Consider the following 15168-nt stretch of genomic DNA (forward strand, 5'->3'; position numbering starts at 1 on the left):
AGGCCACAGATACTGTATAGTGCCGTCACTTACCAGCAAGACTGGGGCCAGGAGTACAGTGCCCCAGGACCTGGTCATCTCACCTGGGTCATGGCCATGGGAGGTGACCCAGGCAGGGGGCAGGAGTCAGCCAAGGTCCTCTGAGCACCTCTGCCTGCACTGGTGAGCACCATCCCCACCTCCTTCAAGGTGCCAGCTGGGAGCTTGGTATTCACCTGGTGTTGGTGCTGTGGGCACTACATATCTCGTAGGGATAGGGCAGGAAAAGCCGCCTTGCAGAGAGCAGGGGCAGACTGGCACAGCCCTGAGTGGTTCTGGGCCGTGACCAGGCTGCAGACATTCAAGAAGTGATGTCTCAGCTGCTGTTGTGTTTTCCTCCCTCCTCCATCCATGCCCACAGTGCCCTCACCTCTGGCAGGCAGTGCCAGGGGCAGCTGTGGGCAGTAACCAACTGGTTTTCTCCCAGCACCAGCAGAGGCAGCCGGTGCTGGGACTGTGAGGCTGATGCACGTGCTGGAGCCAGACACAGGTGGCATGAGCTGGATCACAGAGAAGCAGATACTGCTTGCCACCGTTCCCAGGCTGACCTCTCTCATCTCCCCTGCCAGCAGGGACAAAGCCAGGGGCCCCAGAGGTCACTGAGGGGCACAGGGGGATGCAGCATTGCTGGGATGGGGGGAAGGGGCTGTGCTTGACAGAGATGATCCCATAGGGCAAGGAAGGCTGGTGGGGGAGGGAGTCCTGCTGATGCTCGCAGCAGGAGGGATGCCAAAGGGCACGCATCCCTGAGGGTGTTTGGGTGCCTGGTGGCCCAGAGTCTTTCCACCTCAAGCTGCTGGCTAGGGATCAAGGACAGCACTTTAGCTGTCCCCATGAGCCATAGTCAGGGCATAAATGGAGGAAAGAAGTAGCTGCCACTAATCCCATCCATTGTTGGCCCAGAATGGGTGGCTGTAGCTATGATTCCTGCCCCACTGCCATGACAGGGATGACAGTGTTCTCATTTATCCTGGGCTTGAATTTGTAAATTTGCAGTGGGGTGATGTGGCTCTTGCTGCCAGCACCGCTGCATGGCCCGTTAGATGTCTGACTCTGCTCCAGTTTCCCCGAGTCTCATCTCACAGGACTGTGCAGCTTAGAGGTGTGTGGCCAGCCTGCACGGGGTGCACATCCAGCCTCTGAGGCGGGTGGGCATGGAGCAGAGATGCCATGGAGGCTTGCAAGACATGGAGGCTTTATTTCCACTTTCAGCACAGCATGAGCACCCCATGTTTCCCCTTCCCCCATCTCCACCACTGGGCTAGTGGGCACCTGTGAGCATCACTGTGGCAGGTACTGCTTGGGGTCCCCAGGAAAGGGCAGGGCGGGTGCCTGGTTGAAGTGCGCCACGAGGAAGATTCCAATGGTGCCACACACAAAGAGAGAGGCCATGATGAAGAAGCAGACACGGTCGATCACCTGTCCCACCATCATCCACTCTTCGCTCTCCTGCCAGCGGCACAAGAAGGGTGAGGGCTGCCCCCAGTGGCCCCATGCAGATCCCTCTCCACCCAGCCCTGACTCACGCTGCTGAAGTCATTCTGCTCCCGCGTGGCATTGGCAATGTAGTTGCAGGCATCCACGCAGGCGCGGATCTCAGGCCCTGCCTCCTCCAGGCTCTGGCAGAAGTCCTGGGTACTGCCACTCTCCAGACCACGTCCTATGAGCAACAGAGCCAGCAGAGCGAGCACCAGCAAGTGCTCAGCCACCTGGCACAAAGCCCAACTTCACAGGGAGGTGCCAACCCCCCAGGGTCACTCACCAATCTTCTCCAGCACGGTTTTCATCAGCCCATCTCTTTCCTTTTGCTTCTCAAAGAGCAGCTCGGTCCGGGCTTTCCAGAGCATGTACTCATCAGCTTTCACCATGAGCCCCAGGGAGCTGCGTCTGCGGATGGCTTGCGGTGGCCCCGGGGTCTCCTCTGGCATGGCCATGCCCACGTAGCGGGGCAGGAGGTGCAGGAACACCTGGGCACAGTGTCACTAGCATGGTGCTATTGGGATGTTGGCACCTGCTGCTCCCCAGAGTTGAGAGTGCCTTGGTGGCATTGGGAACATCTGGGGCCTTCTCTTTGTGCCAGGACTTTCACTCAGATGAAGGCATGCCTGCCACCTTGCTCTGCAAGGGACACGGCCTTGATCCCCAAATACCCATCCCATTCCCCCTGTATAAAGGGTAGGGGGATGATAGCAGGTACCTGGCGCACTCTCTGGGACATGGAGTGAGTGTTGGGCGTTCTCAGGGAGACGTTGAGGACAATGACAGCATTCACCACAATCACCACTGTCACCACCATGAGGAAGGTCAGGTATCTGGGGAGGGGGCACAGAGCCTTAGTGGGGCTGCTGGGTCACAAGCTATGATCTTGCAAGATCCTTCTCAGTGCCCTCGTGGGCTGGAAGCTGGTGACGGGCAGTGAAACATGGGCAAGTGGCAGCCCTGTGTCAGCCCCATCTGGGCCGAGGGTTATTTCTGCACTCGGGTCCTGTCCCCTGGCTGCTCTACAGCACCTGAAACCCTGCTGGAACAGTGTGACAAGAGGGTTGGCACCCTGGTCCCAGTGTGTCACTTACTTTCCAATGAGAGGCACAGCCTGGGAGGTCTCAGGCACCTTCTGGGCAATGAGGAAGAGGAAGACAGTCTGGGCCAGGAGAACATTGATGGAGACAGTGCATTTCTGCCCACCCGCTGCCAAGGAGGGGGAAAGGCAGAGTTTGGCACAGGGCAGTGCTGTGGGCATTGCCCTCCTAAGGCAAAAAACCCCCACCCGAAAGCGGAATTAGACAAGTCCTGCCTTGAGGCTTTAACTATGGGATACCTAGAAATTTACACACTCCCCCCCATTCAAATACCACAGGAGTGGGTGAGAGATGATAGTGATGGTCCCCAAGCACGGAGGGGACGAGGAGCCCTTCCTGGAGCGTTGCTGTCCCCTTGCACATTCCCATGCCCGCAGTGGGCATGGTCCCAGTGTACCTTTAGCAGGCAGGAAGTAGACGAGCACGGCCATGGCAGAGATGAGGACACAAGGCACAATGATGTTGATGATGTAGAAGAGCGGCTTGCGCTGGATGATGAGGTAGAAGATGACCTGCTGGTACTGGATGTCATCTGGGGTGAAGTGCTCCGAGTTGATGATCTTCCGAGCAGGGCGGTGCTTGATGGCCCATTCACCATTCTCTACATTGTGATGGTGCCAGGTGAGTCCTGCTGTCCCCACGGGGGCACTGGGGCTCCAGCTTCCCAGTCCAGGGAGGAAGGGGAGGACTGGTGATTGGCATGGGCCCCACAGGGCACCCAGGCTGCGTACAGTGCTAGAGACTGTCGTGAGGGAGCTGAGCACTGTGGAACATGCCATGGTGCCTGGCAAAAATACCCCAAAAAGAAGTTGGATGGGGCAGCTGGGCACATATGGGGCACCTTGAACTCCTTGGGGGCTCCCAGGGCTCCAGGGGGGTCCCCCCATCTCCCCATTTCCATGGTGCCACAGAGGGAAGCCAAGCATGACACTGGGTGACAGCGCACTGCTCTCCCCTGCTCTCCGTGGGAGCAATAGATTTTTTCCCAGTCAAGATCGCAACTCAGGCCGGTAATGAAAAAATAAATCTCGCTGCCCGAAAAGCATTTTGTTCCTTCAATATGCAATTAAAATGTGATGGAAAACGTCATTGTTTGGCCATGACAGCTACGTTCCCAGCATCAATCAAGCTTGCAGGAGCGGTGCTCTCCGGGAGCAGCTGCCAGGCTGCGAGAGCCCGGAGCCGGGGGGGGTTAGAAAAACAAATCTCTCCCACACTCCCGCTTCCACTAATAACTTAAGTGCCCATGTAATGGTGGGAGCTGCTAATAGTCCCTGCAGCCCTGCTTTTGGCAGCCACCAGTGTAGCAGCAGACCTGTTGGATGTCCCCTTGTGCCATGGGTGTGGCTGCAGTGTTACCTGTGAAAGCCTCCGGGTCAATGGAGATCCACTCCACGGTCTGGCCTTCCTCCGCTGTCAGCAGCAGGTTGATTTCGTTGGCACTGTACGTCTGGGACCTGGGGAGGGATGAGGTGGTGGCACAGGCTGGCATGCACCAGGCTGGATGGGCAGAGGGTGCCAATGTGGCACCAGGTCATGCTGGCCACCTCCAGCTCTGCTTTGGGGTGCTTGGCTTGCCCATGGTGCCTCCTGACAAGTGGCAGGGGACAGGTAGGTGTCATTTATCTGCCCAGGGGCAAAGGTGGGCATGCCATGCTAATCCCCGTGTCCCAGGAGGAGCTGCCATGGTGCCCATGCTCACTGGAAGACCATGGTGCAGTTCTGCCAGTCGAAGGGGAAGTAGGTGACGTGGATGACACAGACGCTGCGGTAGATGGCAGGGGGCAGCCAGTAGATGCTGCCGTCAGGGGACACCAGCACATTGGTGTAGAGGGTGATTTCAAATGTCCCGTCAATGCTGGGGGGGAAAGGACGGGCTCAGCCCCAAACTATGCCTGGGCAGGCAGCTGCCAGCCCTATGTGGGGACATGTCCCCATTGCCCTGTCACCTACTTATTCTCCAGGACAATGTCGGGCAGCCAGACCATGGTGGAGGGCACCCGCAGCAGCTGGATGTTGTCGTATTTCTCAGGGTCCCAGCGCAGGCGATAATCAGACCATTGCTGGGAGAAGGAGAAAAAAGGAGGAGGGGTCACGGAGCTCGCCAAGATGAAGGAGATTGTGAACTGCCTGTGCTATGCTGCCCACAAAATGGGCTCATTTTGGGGTGCCCACAAAAGAGGGTGCAGGTTACAGCGCCAGCCCCCCATGGGGTGCCACACTGATATGCAAACATAGCCGGGTGTGATGCTGCCTAGAGGGGAGGGGTCTCACCATCTCGATCCAGACGTTGGTGGTGAGGGTCTCCTCCCGTTCATTCTGCCAGGGAAGGAAGGAGGGAGATGGCTTTAGTGCCCTGCCTTCTGCCCCATGTGTGAGGGCAAATTCTGTTCCACTGGGGGTACCTGGGGGGGTCTCTCACCAGGGAGATGAGGTTGGTGAGGGTGAGCTTGAGGGAGACATCGATGATCTCATCCCCCCGCAGGGCCGGGCGCAGTTGCCGATTGTAGTTGGACATGAGATCCTGGAGCAGCTTCTCCTCCTGGTTCCTGCAGCCCACACCTGGGAAGGCACACGGGATGGGGACGCGCCGGGAGGAAGACAGTGAGGTCACTGATGCCCCCAAGACCGGATACGCTGAGGGGGGAGGCACAGGGGTGTATGCATGGGGAGGGGATGCCCGGGCGTGCGTTCCTGCGGGTGTGTGCGCTCTGCTCCATGATCCTGACAGTCCCGTCTGTGCCCCCCGTGCCAGCAGCGGGTGTGTCCCCACCATGCCCTCACCAAGCTCACCCGGGGAGCTCTCCAGGGCAGGACCCGGAGGCAGTGGACTGCCAGCACAGGGACAGCCCGGTGGGGCGGTGCCGGCGCTGTACTCCCAGGGGTGACAAACCCGCGAGTGCAAAGGTGGGGGGAGCAGGTGCCCCCCAGGCCTCTCCTGGGCGGGCAGATCTTACCTGCCAGGGTGCAGAGGACGAGGAGGAGGCCGTGGCCACGCATGGCGGTGCCGTGGGGCGCAAGGGCTGGGGCTCCGCTCGGCCGCCGGCGCCGACGTGTTCTGGGCCCAGCGCCCGCTGGGACAGGACAGCTGTCCCCTGCCACCGTCAGCTGTTCCCAACAGCCACGGGGACACGGGAGGGACGGGTGACCACCCACTTCCCCCGCTGGTGGGGTGATGCCAGTTTGCTGGGAAGCTCCTCTGGCATTTTGTGCTGGAGGGGTTGGAATTGGGGCGAGGGGCAAAATGAACTCCGTGCCGTGGGTTCCCCATGTCTCGCACAAAGGGATGCATCCCCTTGCAGTGTGCAGGCACCCACAAGTTATGGGAAAGGGGTGCCCCCCTGCCAGCACATCTTGTCCCTGGCATGGCAGTGGCTACCCGCAGAATATAGGGTGGGGAAGGGGCAGGCAAGCCCCACTACATCAGCCTGGGGAATTATGCCCTTCCTGGGGGTTCAGATCCTTCTGGCCCCTGTGTAGGAGGGTCACGGGGAGGGGAGGAGGGGGTGTGGTGAGATTCCTGGCTCAGTGGAGAGGATGTGACAGCTGTCCTGGGCCGCTGCTGGTGGGGGGATGTCAGCTGTGTCCCCTGAAACCAGAGCCCTGGCATCCCGCTGCTGAGCTGGGGAAGGAGATGCCTCTGGGCCCCCAGCCTTGCACTGTGGGAGGGGGTGTGCTGGGGGGACACTGTGGGTCCGGCTGGGGGACCATGGTGGCAGTGGGGAAATGTGGGCACTGATGGCATCTCTGCCAACTGCAGTGGGTCCGCAGGGGATGGTGCCATGCTGGGGGGGCCAACTCCTATTCCAGCCCATCCTGCTCCCAGTGCCCAGCCCACAGGGGTAGCAGGGCCGGTACCACCACATCCCCTCTGAGAATCACCCCTTCCAGCCACAGCTGGGGTCAGCCACACTCAGGACACCCAACAACACCCATTCCCTTGGTGGACATCACCCTCCCCAGTGCTCAGGCTGGACATTGTGCCCAGTGGGACACACCAAGGGCAGCCACCAGTTCAGGGCCCCATGGCAAGAAGTACCCAGCTTTATTTTCCCAAACCAAGACAGGTGGGGGAGAGGCTGGCACATGGGATCCCCACACGCCCCTAGATGAAGCGCTTGTTCTCCTCTCGGTAGTCATAGGGGTCTCCGGCAAAGGGCAGTGGCGGCGGGTGGTTGTAGATGCCCATGAGGAAGATCCAGAGGGTGCCCACCACCAGCATGGGGGTGATGAGGAAGAAGCACAGGCGGTCCAGTGTCCGGGCCACACGTTTCCAGTTGTCTATCTCCTGTGGAGAGAGCCGGGAGCCAGGCAGTGTGGGGGCACAGTGGGCACAGGGAGCCCCCCTGCCCTCCAGTGCCCATGGCCCCACCTCATTGTAGCTGTTTTCATCCCTCATGTGCTTGACAATGTAGTTGGCATTGTCAATGACGGGTTTGATGTGCTCGTAGGGCTGCTCCTCGCCTGAGTCCATGCCCAGCGGCGCCAAACCTGGGGACAAGGGGGGACAGTGAGATGGGCTCTGAAGGGCTGCCAACCCTGGAGACCCCAATGCCACCACCCTTCCCTGTGTCCCTGTGGAGGGGCTGTGGACCCTTCCCTGTGTCCCTGTGGAGGGGCTGTGGCTCACGGGCAGGGGTGACGCGGCTGGTGAGCCCGTGCCGCTCCGACTGCTTCTCAAACATGAGCTCGCTGCGGGACTTGACACTGAAGTATTCCTCTGCCTTGGCGATGTAGCCAGCCGAGCTGCAGCGCCGGATGCACGGGGCACCCACCGGGCTCTCAGATGGCTGTGTCATGCCCAGCAGCCGGGGCAGGCTCTCCAGGAAGACCTGGGACACAAGAGAGGGTGTCATGTCCCTTGGCTACCTCCCCAGTGTGTTGCTACCTTGTCCCCACTTTCTTCCCACAAACTTCATGTGGCACAGATGCAATGCCAGGGCTGTGCTGTCCCATGCCCATGCAGTGCGGCCCTTGTACCCACCAGTGCACCCACCCCAGCCCACACCCTGCTCACCTCTTTGACCCAGTCAGACATGACGTGGGTGCTGGGGGTGCGGAAGTGGAAGTTGAGGACCACGACGGAGATGATCACCACGGCCGTCACCAGAAGCATGATAAAAAGCAGATACCTGGTAGGGAGTATGGTCTTGGAGCTGGCATTGCCACAGGGGCTGGGCGCAGGCAGAGCTGCCGTCTGGCACCAAGGGACTCCACAATGTCCCCACTGCACCCAGCGGTGCCCAGGACTCACTTGCCAATGAGGGGGATGGCGTGGGAAGTGGCAGGCAGGCGCTGGGATATCAGCAGAAGGAAGACAGACTGGGCCAGAAGCACTGAGATTACCAGGGTCATCTTCTCACCACCTGGAGAACAGGTGAGCTCAGGGCAAACCTTGCCCCAGGTACCTTTACCAGAGCCCCCAGTGCCAGGGTTGCCCTTTTGGTGTCCCATGATACAGTGCCCCATATAGGGGTTTTCTGTTATGGCAGTACCCTGGGGTCATGCATGGGATATCCTGTGCCCAAGCGCACCTCTGCCAGGATGCCTGGCTGGGGTGATGGTGTCCTACATGGGGATATTCCAGTTACAGGATGTCCTCATGCTGGGCATTGGGGTTTTGCAGCGCCCCAGAACCTGGTGCAGGTGCGGGACATGGAGGTGCCCCATGGATGTGACTCCCATTCCTGGCACACATGCCACAGGGCTCACTCACTGTCAGCGGGCAGGTAGAAGACAAGGATGACCATGAAGGCAATGAGGATGCAGGGTGTGACGATGTTGATGATGTAGAAGAGTGGCTTGCGCTTGATGATGAGGTAGAAGGTGATGTCCTGGTGCTCGCTGGTGTCCAGGGGAATGTCAGGGTAGATGTTCTTGCGGGCTGGGCGATGGATGATTTCCCATTCCCCATTCTCTGCCAGGGCACAGGAGACAGCACACAGCATGGGGGACACCTGCCATGACCATCCTCACCAGGTCCACTAGCACCAGTCTTCCCCCCAGGGTGTGGATAGCATTCCAAGGTGGAATGAGTGCCAGGATGCCAAAGCCCCAGGTAGTGGAATTTCTCCATGGCAGTGTGCCCCAACTCCAGAGTGCCCCCCTGCCCTTTACAGAGTGTCCCACTGCCACGGGACATGGCAGAGAGCACCAGCATTACCTGTGAAGCCTTCGGGGTCAATGATGATCCACTCCACTGGGTAAGACTTCTCTGTGTCTGGGTCAGTGTCCGTCTTCAAGTGCATGTTGATCTCCAGGGCACTGTATGCCAGCGACCTGGACCACAGGGGGACAGGCAGTGAGGGGCTGCTGGGTACTCACCACCCAACCCACCCTGACCTCCAGCATGATGGGCTTAGTCCACCAAGTCACCTACAGAGCCCCACCTTGCTGCACCTGAACAGCAAGGGAGGCACTGGCAGCACCAGGCACTCGAGGGGATAACGTGCCCACCCTGCTGCCCTGACCCAGCCACACAGCACCTGAATCTGAGGGAGCAGTTCTGCCAGTCGAAGGGGAAGAAGTTGACGTTGATGAGGCAGGTGCTGCGGAAGATGGCGGGGGGCAGCCAGTAGACGTAGCCTGTGTGGTAGATGAGGACGTTGCAGTAGTAGGCGACCTCAAAGAGCCCGTCATTGCTGTGCCGGGAGGGAGACAAGGTGATGGCAGGGCTCAGAAGGGGCCAGGGGAGTCCTGAACATGTGCTGGGAGCAGTTCAGAAGGTTTGGGAGGGGAAATGGAAACACAGCTCACTTGTTCTCCAGGACTATCTCAGGCAGCCACAGCATGTCTGGCGGCAGGCGGAGCACCTCTATGTCCCCAAACTCAGACTTGTTCCACTGCAGGCGGTAATCGGTCCAGCCCTGGAGGGGAGGACCCTCAGGTCACCCCCTCACCATGCTGGGCCACCCCGTGGTGGCAAAACTGATGCTGTGACACCTGTCCCTACTCACGTGCTCGAGCCATACGTTGGTGGTGAGCGTCTCGTCCACCTCTTTCTGCAACAGCAATGTGGGGCAGTGAGATGCCAGGGTGTGTCCCCAGCCCAGGACCCCCAACCCTCACCAGCCAGGGTTGGGACAGCAGCCTCAGGGCTTGCCCCATACAACCAGCCCTGGGGGTGAGGCATGGCTGGGGGGTACCCCACAGTGGGGCCTGCCCACTGGGGCTCACCAGTGAGATGAGGTTGGAGAGGGTGAGGGCCAGGTAGACATCCACAACCTCATCAGTGGAGACCACAGGGCGCAGTTCTTTGTCATAGCCCTTCTCATTGAACAGGTGGTGGATGAGCCGCTCCTCGTGGTTCACACAGAGTCCACCTGGGGGGTGTGGGGTGAGGCAAACCAGGGGACTCAGGGGTTACTGGGCCAGTGCCACCCCAGGGGATGCTTGGCAAGGGCAGGGTGGTATAAGAATAGAGGGGAGAGGAACAAGCCAGGACACTGCATGTCGGTGCTGCACAGGAGAACAGACGTGGACATGCAGGAATGACAGACACATGGTCACACATGGTCATACATGGTCATGGGACAAGAACGTGGGCACGGACACAGAGGGACACACAGATACAAACCCAGCACAGAGAGGGACGCAGACATGAGACATTTGGGTACAGACATGGTGAAACCGTGCACATAGGTGGCTGTACACACAGAACACACATGGACTCGTGGACATGGACCTGGTGTGTGCAGGGACACGTTGTCATAGATTTGGCACAGACAGGCACTTACAGGGACACACGGATACAATGACACTGCACTGACAGCACATAGCCCAGGCAGGGACATGGCTCTGGATGGCACAGCCAGGAAAGAAGCACAAGGGACATGCAGTGAACAGACTCTGCCAGGAAATACCCCCAGCCCTGGGGACCCTCGTGTCCAGTTTGGACCCTGCCACCATCCTCCCCCACCAACCCCATTGAGGGGGCCCATAACCCCATGGGCACCCCATGCAGCAGAGCAACAGGGCACCCCATGACCCAGACCCTGCTCACCCGACAGCATCAGTGTCCCAAGCAGGGCCAGCTGCTGCAGCAGGTTCCCCATGCGGTGCCTGCGGTGCCCTCACGCCGTGCCAGGCCCTGGCTGCTTCCCCGCCTGGCCTGGCTGAACGGATGTCCGGCTGCCGGAGGGAGTGGGAGATGGATGGTGCCAGGTGCTGAGGGGGAAGGGTACCGGCACCAGAGAGCTGCTCCAACCCCTCTCTTCCGGCACCCCCACGTGCAGGGAAGGGGAGATGGGCAGGCACAGCTGCCCTTGCCGGCCCCACAGGTGCCAGCCCATCATGCTGAGGCTGGGCACCCCAGCACAGGCACTGCTGGGCATGGGCAAGAGTTGTCCCTTCCCTGCTGTTCAGCAGTCCCTGTGATGCTGCTCAGAGTGGCAGGGTCCCCACGGCAGGGTCCCCAGGGTACCCACTGATGTTCAAGCACAGGGGTGGCACCCACCACTGACCACAGACCCAGGGCGTGCTCGGCCCCTGCATTGGGAGGTTTCATGTGGGTCTCTGATGGGGTGTCACCGGGGTGAGCACCAGTGCTGTGCTGTGGGTGCTGCATGGGCAGGAGGGGTGTCTGACCCCTGAGGAGGGGGCTAGGGAGTCTGTGCCAGGGTGGGCACAGCAGGAACCAAGGAGGTATCACTTCAGAGTACAGGGGGGATGGGAAGGGGGATGCAATGGGATGTCATAGCTCCCCTGAAAAGTCCCGCCACTGTCACCCACTTTGCCAGCACTGTGTGGCACAGCACTCGCTTCACATTTGCCAGGTACTGGAAAATATAGCCCTTCTTTATTGAAAAATAAACCTTTTCTGTACAAATAAATAACAGCTCAGGTGCCTCTGGGGTGAGAGTGCGCTTGCCAAGGTGGGGGTCCCAGGGGAAAGGAGGACTGTGATTCCTGGCTGAGATGCTTCAAGTACCCAGCAGGGCCTCATTGCTCTGGGGGAGTAAGGAAGTGCTGGTGGGAAGAGAGACTGAGGTACAACTGGGGACAAAAGGGTGGAAGAGCCTGAGACAGGGAGTGGAGTGTGTTTGAAGGACATACGAGACACCTGCCCCCGTGCCCTCTCCCCATGCTGGCACGCTGCCCCAGGGGCACCATTAGGTTTTCAGTGCTTCGAGTGCCAGAGCTACGAGGCCGGGCATGCTGCGGGCCAGTGAGTCACTCTCCAGCCCCACGAGGCCCGTGAAGGACGTGGGGCGGCCCCCTACAGTGGCCCGAACCTGCGCCCGGTACAGTCCCTTGGTGTTTTTGGAGCCCAAGTCCACCAGGATCTGTGGGGAGACGACAGCACCGTGAGTCCCAGGGGAGGCATGGGCAGAGTGGGACAGTGGCGGGCTGGGGGATGGCACTGCCTGGCTGCCAGGGCGTGTGGCTCGGAGCGGCCAGATGGGGCACTCACCTCCTGGAAGGTCATGGCCAGGTCTGCCTCGGGCACCCGCAGCACCCAGGCGTACAGCTCCCGCACCGCGCCCACCCGCACCGCCGACTCGTTGAGGCCAGGGCAGGCTGCAACCCCGGGGGCGGGCAGGAGAGACATGGAGGGGACATCAGGGATCAATCGTGGGGGCACCGTGCTGCTGCCCACCGCAGGGAGGAGCACCCTTGCTCTGGGGACACCAGGGGGGCATGGGCAGAGGGGGGAATACAGCAAACGACTGTCCCACTGAAATGGGATAGCCCTGGGAAAAGGGTGCAAGGCTGGGCTTGTCACCGTCCCCACAGTGACGCATGGCACCCCATAGGGTCTGTGGGAGCCTACCTCTGCCTGCGCCTGCCTCCTCCTCCTCTTCCTCCTCCACTCTGGGCAGCTCCGTGGGCACCAGTTCACGTTTCTCCCTCGGTGCAGACCCTGATATCGAGAGAGGTGTAAAACTCCCAGTGGGCACTGCCCGGGCACAGAGCCGGACGGTGGGTGGACACCCTGCTGCCCCATTGTCCCCAGTCCCTCCAGGCTCACGGGGTTCACGGCTTGGCATGGGGGTCCTTGTCAGCTCTCCAGATGCCCATTGTGGCTCCATGGCTTCCAGGGTGGTGCCAAGGTCCAACTCTGCCTGCAGCTGGGTGAGGAAGGCTCGTCCCTGTCCCACCATCTCCTCCACCACATCCTCACCCTGCCAAAGGGAAGAGGGGGACAGGATGGGTGATGGGGCACGCACAGGGCACCCGTGGGCACAGCTGTGTGCATGGTGGCAGAGTGCAGGGCATGGGTGTGCTGGTGTCAGACAGGGCATTGGTGACATGAAACTGCTTTGTGGCTGTGTTGGGTCAGATCCTAAGCTGCAGGGTCAGACTCATGGCTGGCTCTGCACTGGCTGGACTCGGGTGCACAGGTTTCAGGTGGGGAGGGTAAGATGTCCCCTCTGTGGTGGCAAAGTGACAGATGCCACTTCTGTGGCTGCACAGAGGACAATGGACCCAAGGGATGTCAGGAGGGGACGCAGAGGAACTGAAGGGGTTTGGTCCCTGGCAGCACAGTCACAAGAGGATAGGGGGTCCCCCAGCCTGTCCCTCCCCACATACCTGCAGGAAGAGCTGCGTCTCCCCGGGGAGCTGCTCCCTGTCCTGTGTTGGCTGCCAGGACAGGGGGCTGCCCCCTGCCATGGTCCTCAGAGCCTCCACCCAGTCCTGCAACTGGGGTCCCACTGCCCCAAAGAGCTCTGCAAAGGGGGGCAGCTGCCTGTCCCCCCACCTGGAAGCACAATGGGGCGAGCTCAGAGGGAGTGGGCAGTACCACACTCTGCACCCTACCTGGGCATGCCGGGGGGGTGCCCTGGTTGCAGCAGGAACAGGACCCCAATGCTTCAGGCTGTTCCCAAAATGGCATGTCAGTGCCCACCAGCATCTCGACCACCTCCCCAACCCCTTTAGCCCCTCATCCCGTGGCCCACCATGCCTCACCTGCTGGGGGGTCTGTGGGGTCCCACTGCTGTAGGGCTGGAGTGGCCCCCTGCCACAGCCAGGCCTGTGGGGACAAGAAAAGGGCAGGAGAGACAAGGAATAGAGGAGCCCCATTGGGAAGCCAGACCAGGCTGCTGGTTCTCCTACCACCAGCATGGGAGAGACTGATGGGACCCCAAATGAGCATGGGGCAGTCCAGCCTGGGAGAGTACCTGGGGCATCTCTGCGGACACGAGGAGGGAAAAAGTGCCCGTAGATCTTGCCCAGGAGCTGGGGCAGAGTGCGGGTGAGGAAGGAAAAATCAAACTGGTTTCGGATGAAGTCCCCAGCCCGGCGCAGGAGATCCACCAAGGTCTGGGCGTAGGAGTGCAGCTCTGTGGGCACACAGGGAGAGACATGGCCCTGGCCCCACGCCAGAAATGGGGTCCCTCCCCACACCCTAGCCCTGGCATGACCCCCAGCTCACCACATCGTCTCGTCCTGGCATGGCAGGGCTCCTCAGCCAGGCGGGCACAGGTGGCCCGGCCCTGAGATGCCCGGCAGGACCCGGCGTAGAAGGCACAGAGACGGGCACGCTCAGGGGACTGCTGCTCAGGGGGCAGCTGTGCCAAAGCCAGCAGGTCGAAGCAGCTCGGTTCTCGGCTGCCAGGGGCAGCTGTGAGGGAACCAGTGCTGCCATGAGTGCTGAAAACCCCCTGGGCATCTCTGTCCCCCCTGTGGTGCAGCCAGTGACACTCACGGTCCATCTGGAGACTCAGCCAGTCCGTGAAGGCAGTGACGCGGGTGTAGACTCCTGGCTTGCCCCGCTCACCGCAGCCATCACCCCACGAGGTGATACCGTAGAGGACAAAGTGGTGCGAAGTGGGGTCCTGGCACGCCAGCGGGCCCCCTGAGTCACCCTGCAGGGGAAATGCCTGTGCATTGGGCTAGGCTGGGACCCCAGCCATGCTGACGGGCTGTGGTACGTGCCCGGCACTGTGTGCCATGAGGGATTTTTGAAGTGGGGCGCTGACAGTCCCAAAGTCATGGTGTTACCTGGCAGGAGTCAATGCCTCCAGACAAATACCCAGCACAGAACATGGCACTGGTGAGCAGGTCCTTGCCCAGGGCACCCCGGCACGTCTCCTGGCTGAGCAGGGGCACCTGCGCCTCCATCACCACATCAGCTGCTGGTCCCTCTGCCAAGCAAGGCACCCGTTACCGGGTCCCCTGTGCCCGGACATCTCCCTCTCTTTCGCACCCCTCTGCCTTGCCTCGTTGCGCTGGGGCAGGGCACCAGAGAGGGCAAAGAGGGGAACACCCCACGGTGTCTCTTACCTTCGTAGAGGGAGCCCCAGCCTGCGATGTAGCAGGGGGTGCCGGGGCTGGGCTCCGCGGAGCCGCTCGGAAGGCACACGGGGCTGACGGTGGGTGACGGGGTCAGCGGCACTGCCAGCTCCAGCAGTGCCAGGTCCCCGTGAAACGTCTTGGGGTTAAACTGGAAGGACATGTGGGGGCGTCAGTGGGGGTCCCTGGGGCATGTGCAGGGAGGCGAGGGGGGTGCCCACGTCCACCGACCTTAGGGTGAGGCACGATGCGCCGGACAGGCACTGCCCGCTTGCCCGCTCCCGGCTTGCCCAGCTCGTGGTCGCCCACCACC

General features: G+C 60.9%; 3 protein-coding genes across 4 annotated transcripts in view; all 3 read right to left on the reverse strand.

Annotated features, from left to right (window-relative positions):
* Positions 1-1212: 1212 nt before the first annotated feature.
* CHRNG (cholinergic receptor nicotinic gamma subunit) lies at positions 1213-6531 on the reverse strand. Of its 2 annotated transcripts, XM_008644539.2 has the most exons (12): positions 5576-6531; positions 5041-5180; positions 4893-4937; positions 4572-4681; positions 4321-4476; positions 3978-4075; positions 3016-3219; positions 2613-2727; positions 2237-2351; positions 1802-2006; positions 1566-1699; positions 1213-1488 (listed from the first exon to the last, which is right to left on the reverse strand). In XM_008644539.2, the coding sequence occupies exons 1-12, from the start codon at positions 5616-5618 to the stop codon at positions 1321-1323; spliced, it is 1533 nt and encodes a 510-aa protein (XP_008642761.1). In that variant the 5' UTR covers positions 5619-6531; the 3' UTR covers positions 1213-1320. The 2 variants fall into 2 exon arrangements, with proteins under 2 accessions (XP_008642761.1, XP_017582494.1); XM_017727005.1 differs by lacking the exon at positions 4321-4476.
* A 101-nt stretch (positions 6532-6632) lies between these two features.
* On the reverse strand, positions 6633-11305 carry CHRND (cholinergic receptor nicotinic delta subunit). Its single transcript, XM_008644540.2, has 12 exons — positions 10621-11305; positions 9795-9940; positions 9575-9619; positions 9375-9484; positions 9104-9259; positions 8782-8897; positions 8335-8535; positions 7873-7984; positions 7636-7750; positions 7249-7450; positions 6991-7109; positions 6633-6906 (listed from the first exon to the last, which is right to left on the reverse strand). The coding sequence occupies exons 1-12, from the start codon at positions 10670-10672 to the stop codon at positions 6724-6726; spliced, it is 1557 nt and encodes a 518-aa protein (XP_008642762.1). The 5' UTR covers positions 10673-11305; the 3' UTR covers positions 6633-6723.
* Positions 11306-11393: 88 nt separating this feature from the next.
* The window catches only part of PRSS56 (protease, serine 56), a 5794-nt gene continuing 2019 nt past the window's right edge, over positions 11394-15168 (reverse strand). Inside the window, exons 3-14 of the mRNA XM_017726839.1 lie at positions 15087-15167; positions 14847-15006; positions 14565-14707; positions 14269-14428; positions 13996-14184; positions 13742-13903; positions 13530-13593; positions 13152-13320; positions 12589-12742; positions 12391-12480; positions 12031-12137; positions 11394-11902 (exon numbers count right to left, since the gene is read on the reverse strand). Of these exons, the coding sequence (XP_017582328.1) occupies positions 11729-11902; positions 12031-12137; positions 12391-12480; positions 12589-12742; positions 13152-13320; positions 13530-13593; positions 13742-13903; positions 13996-14184; positions 14269-14428; positions 14565-14707; positions 14847-15006; positions 15087-15167 (1653 nt within the window). The 3' untranslated portion in view covers positions 11394-11728. The remainder of the gene's footprint in view (positions 11903-12030; positions 12138-12390; positions 12481-12588; positions 12743-13151; positions 13321-13529; positions 13594-13741; positions 13904-13995; positions 14185-14268; positions 14429-14564; positions 14708-14846; positions 15007-15086; position 15168) is intronic.

This window comes from Corvus brachyrhynchos, unplaced genomic scaffold (genome assembly GCF_000691975.1).
Source record: "Corvus brachyrhynchos isolate BGI_N302 unplaced genomic scaffold, ASM69197v1 scaffold162, whole genome shotgun sequence".
Lineage (NCBI taxonomy): Eukaryota > Metazoa > Chordata > Aves > Passeriformes > Corvidae > Corvus > Corvus brachyrhynchos.

What these genes read in the sequence shown, in the direction of transcription:
- CHRNG (XM_008644539.2), bottom strand. Translation starts at nt 5,618, where the DNA reads ATGCGTGGCCACGGCCTCCTCCTCGTCCTCTGCACCCTGGCAG. An exon ending in TGACCCGGAGGCTTTCACAG is followed by an intron (nt 3,220 to 3,977) that starts GTAACACTGCAG and finishes ATCACAATGTAG; the next exon opens with AGAATGGTGAATGGGCCATC. An exon ending in AACCGTGCTGGAGAAGATTG is followed by an intron (nt 1,700 to 1,801) that starts GTGAGTGACCCT and finishes TGTTGCTCATAG; the next exon opens with GACGTGGTCTGGAGAGTGGC.
- CHRND (XM_008644540.2), bottom strand. Translation starts at nt 10,672, where the DNA reads ATGGGGAACCTGCTGCAGCAGCTGGCCCTGCTTGGGACACTGATGCTG. An exon ending in CCAACGTATGGCTCGAGCAC is followed by an intron (nt 9,485 to 9,574) that starts GTGAGTAGGGAC and finishes CCTCCCCTCCAG; the next exon opens with GGCTGGACCGATTACCGCCT. An exon ending in CTTCTACCTGCCCGCTGACA is followed by an intron (nt 7,985 to 8,334) that starts GTGAGTGAGCCC and finishes CCTGTTCTCCAG; the next exon opens with GTGGTGAGAAGATGACCCTG.